Genomic DNA, 2,886 nt, shown 5'->3' on the forward strand with positions numbered 1-2,886 from the left:
GCTGCCTGTATAACAATGGGCCTGGGTGGGTATCAGAGCTGCCTGTATAACAATGGGCCTGGGTGGGTGTCAAGGCTAGCCCTCATACTACCGCTTGAGTCTTTCCGTGTTCATTCATCCTTTTCTCCCTGCATCATGTCCTCAGGGAGAGTTCATCAACTACACAGGAGACCCTCTCCAGGACTTCACTCTCAGCAAGTTCTTGGATCGCTTCTTCTTCAGGAATCCCAAACAACTGAAGGGCAAACGTAATACATCCAACATGATCATATACCTTTCTATCAGTACATAATGTGCGTTCTTAAAGGCACCCTATTCCCTATGAAGAAGTATAAACAGATGCAGCCCGGCGTTCCAAATTGCATACTTGCTCTATTTGAACACCAATAAACCCATCCAGTTTAAAAATGAATTTAGTAAATGTCAAGCAAACAATATTTTGGTTTGTTGCTAACTTGTTAGCTAGCTGGCTAGCCAGTTCAAATAATGACTAGAGTATTGCTGAAGGTCTTAACTTTAGAATAATTTTMATTGATTATTACAGGAAAATAAACCCACCACATCATTATTTTACAAGGTAATGATGGCAAGCTTACAGAAAACAGTTTACGGCTGTGAGTGAGGAAATAAAAGCAGATCATTCTATCAGAGAATTCTAGAACTCCTGCATCATCTTGTCAGATGGATTTGGTCTTGCTGCTGTAGCAGCCCAGTAACCAAGACAACGAACATTGCCACAGCCTGCATAGATTCACTTTTTTATCATGTATGTGCAGAAAGGAAACAGACATTCCACCGGAGTATAAATTAAATGTTGTTTTGACCAGCGACACTTGTTGCATTCTAATTGTCTACAGACATGTTGTTGGACCAAGTATAAACCGCCCTTTAGTCGACTGGTCTCAGTTCCCTAATCAATTATCCATGCTGCCTGTCTTTCATCTTTGTTGAAACTGTTTATCTCAATCCTTCAGAGAACACAGACGCTTCAGTGATGCAGCCCAAACAGAAGCTGGCCATGAACAACATCCAGAATTTACCTGGTGAGTGTGTCTTTTGAGTCATTCTGAAGAATGATAAAGGGGTCCCTTTATTGAGCAGACATAAGGAAAGTATTTTTTTCCATCTCTCAGTGAACTGTGAGGAGTTACTGTCCAATGAAGAGAGTCAGATTCCTGTGGATGAGGTCTTCTATCGGTGAGTAACACTGGTTTTATAGACGTCCTCCTCCTGAGTAACACTGGTTTTATAGACGGTCCTCCTCCTGAGTAACACTGGTTTTATAGACGGTCCTCCTCCTGAGTAACCACTGGGTTTTATAGGCTCCTCTCCTGATAACAAGGTTTATAGACGTCCTCCTCCTGAGAACACTGTGTTTTATAGACGGTCCTCCTCCTGAGTAACACTGGTTTATAGACGGTCCTCCTCTGAGTAACACTGGTTTTTATAGAGTCCTCCTCCTGAGTAACACTGGTTTTATAGACGGTCTCCTCCTGAGAACACCTGGTTTTATAGACGTTCTCTCTCTAAGTAACACTGGTTTTATAGCGGTCCTCCTCCTGAGTAACACTGGTTTTATAGACGGTCCTCCTCCTGGTAACATTGGTTTTATGACGTCTCTCCTCCTGAGGTACAACTGGTTTTATAGACTCTCCTCCTCTGAGTAACACTGGTTTTTATAGACGTCCTCCTCCTGAGTAACACTGGTTTATAGACGGTCCTCTCTACTGAGTAACACTGGTTTTATAGACGGTCTCCTCCTGAGTAACACTGGTTTTATAGACGGTCCTCCTCCTGAGTAACACTGGTTTATAGACGGCCTCCTCCTGAGTAACACTGGTTTTATAGACGGTCCTCCCCTGAGTAACAACGGTTTATAGACGGTCCTCTCCTGAGTACAACGGTTTTATAGACGGTCCTCCTCTGAGTAACAACGGTTTTATAGACGTTCTCTCCTCCTGAGTAACACGGTTTTATAGACGGTCCTCCTCCTGAGTAACACTGGTTTTATAGACGGTCCTCCTCCTGAGTAACACTGGTTTATAGACGTCCTCCTCCTGAGTACAACGGTTTATTAGACGGTCCTCTCTCCTGAGTAACACTGGTTTTATAGACGTCCTCCTCCTGAGTAACACTGGTTGTATAGACGTTCCTCCCCTGAAGTAACACTGGTTGTATAGACGGTCCCTCCTGAGTAACACTGGTTTTATAGACGGTCTCCTCTCTTGTATTTAACACTGGTTTTATAGACGGTCTCCTCCTGGTAACACTGGTTTTTATGACGGTCCGTCCTCCTGAGTAACACTGGTTTTATAGACGTCCTCCTCCTGAGTAACACTGGGGTTTTATAGACGGGCCTCCTGAGTAACAATGGTTTTATAGACGGTCCTTTACGAATAAGGCAGCAAAGAAAATTATGCCCCTTGAATCTGAGGTTTGAGTGATTCAAGTTCTGGACTGTCATCAAATACCCAATTTTTCCCTGTGTGTTTCCCACGCTAGGTTCTTCAAGAAACGAGAGGCGGAAAAGGCGCTGCATCGGCCACGAGGTGATGGCGATAGCGAGAGTGTGGAGGATGTTTGAGAAGCTGCTCGGTAAGCTCAAAGACTGCCCACAGTCACCAATAGAACATGTGTTTTTATTGGTTGAAATGCAGGAAATGGGCCACTGTCAGACTAGAGGTTCAGACTCTGCTCTTGGTTGCTTTTCACCCTCAGCTCAAGGACTCTGAAATGTTATTGGTCAATCTATATCAGACTTCAGACTCATCTTTGGTTTTCTTCTCACCCTATCCAGATACATACGAGGGTGACAGTTATTTCACAGACTTGCCAGTTGATGAAACAGACCTGGACTTTGCAGGGTAAGTACAAGTTTAACATAGC

General features: G+C 43.8%; 1 protein-coding gene and 1 long non-coding RNA gene across 2 annotated transcripts in view; one reads left to right on the forward strand and one right to left on the reverse strand.

Annotated features, from left to right (window-relative positions):
* Positions 1-2,886, forward strand: part of LOC111954475 (CCAAT/enhancer-binding protein zeta-like) — a 5,021-nt gene extending 2,135 nt beyond the window's left edge. The window contains exons 3-7 of the mRNA XM_070435741.1: positions 146-248; positions 975-1,043; positions 1,134-1,197; positions 2,503-2,595; positions 2,798-2,886. Of these exons, the coding sequence (XP_070291842.1) occupies positions 146-248; positions 975-1,043; positions 1,134-1,197; positions 2,503-2,584 (318 nt within the window). The 3' untranslated portion in view covers positions 2,585-2,595; positions 2,798-2,886. The remainder of the gene's footprint in view (positions 1-145; positions 249-974; positions 1,044-1,133; positions 1,198-2,502; positions 2,596-2,797) is intronic.
* Positions 1,766-2,042, reverse strand: LOC139023233 (uncharacterized). Its single transcript, XR_011474372.1, has 2 exons — positions 1,968-2,042; positions 1,766-1,804 (listed from the first exon to the last, which is right to left on the reverse strand). It is a non-coding gene; the product is annotated as an uncharacterized lncRNA (long non-coding RNA).

This window comes from Salvelinus sp. IW2-2015, linkage group LG28, assembly GCF_002910315.2.
Source record: "Salvelinus sp. IW2-2015 linkage group LG28, ASM291031v2, whole genome shotgun sequence".
Lineage (NCBI taxonomy): Eukaryota > Metazoa > Chordata > Actinopteri > Salmoniformes > Salmonidae > Salvelinus > Salvelinus sp. IW2-2015.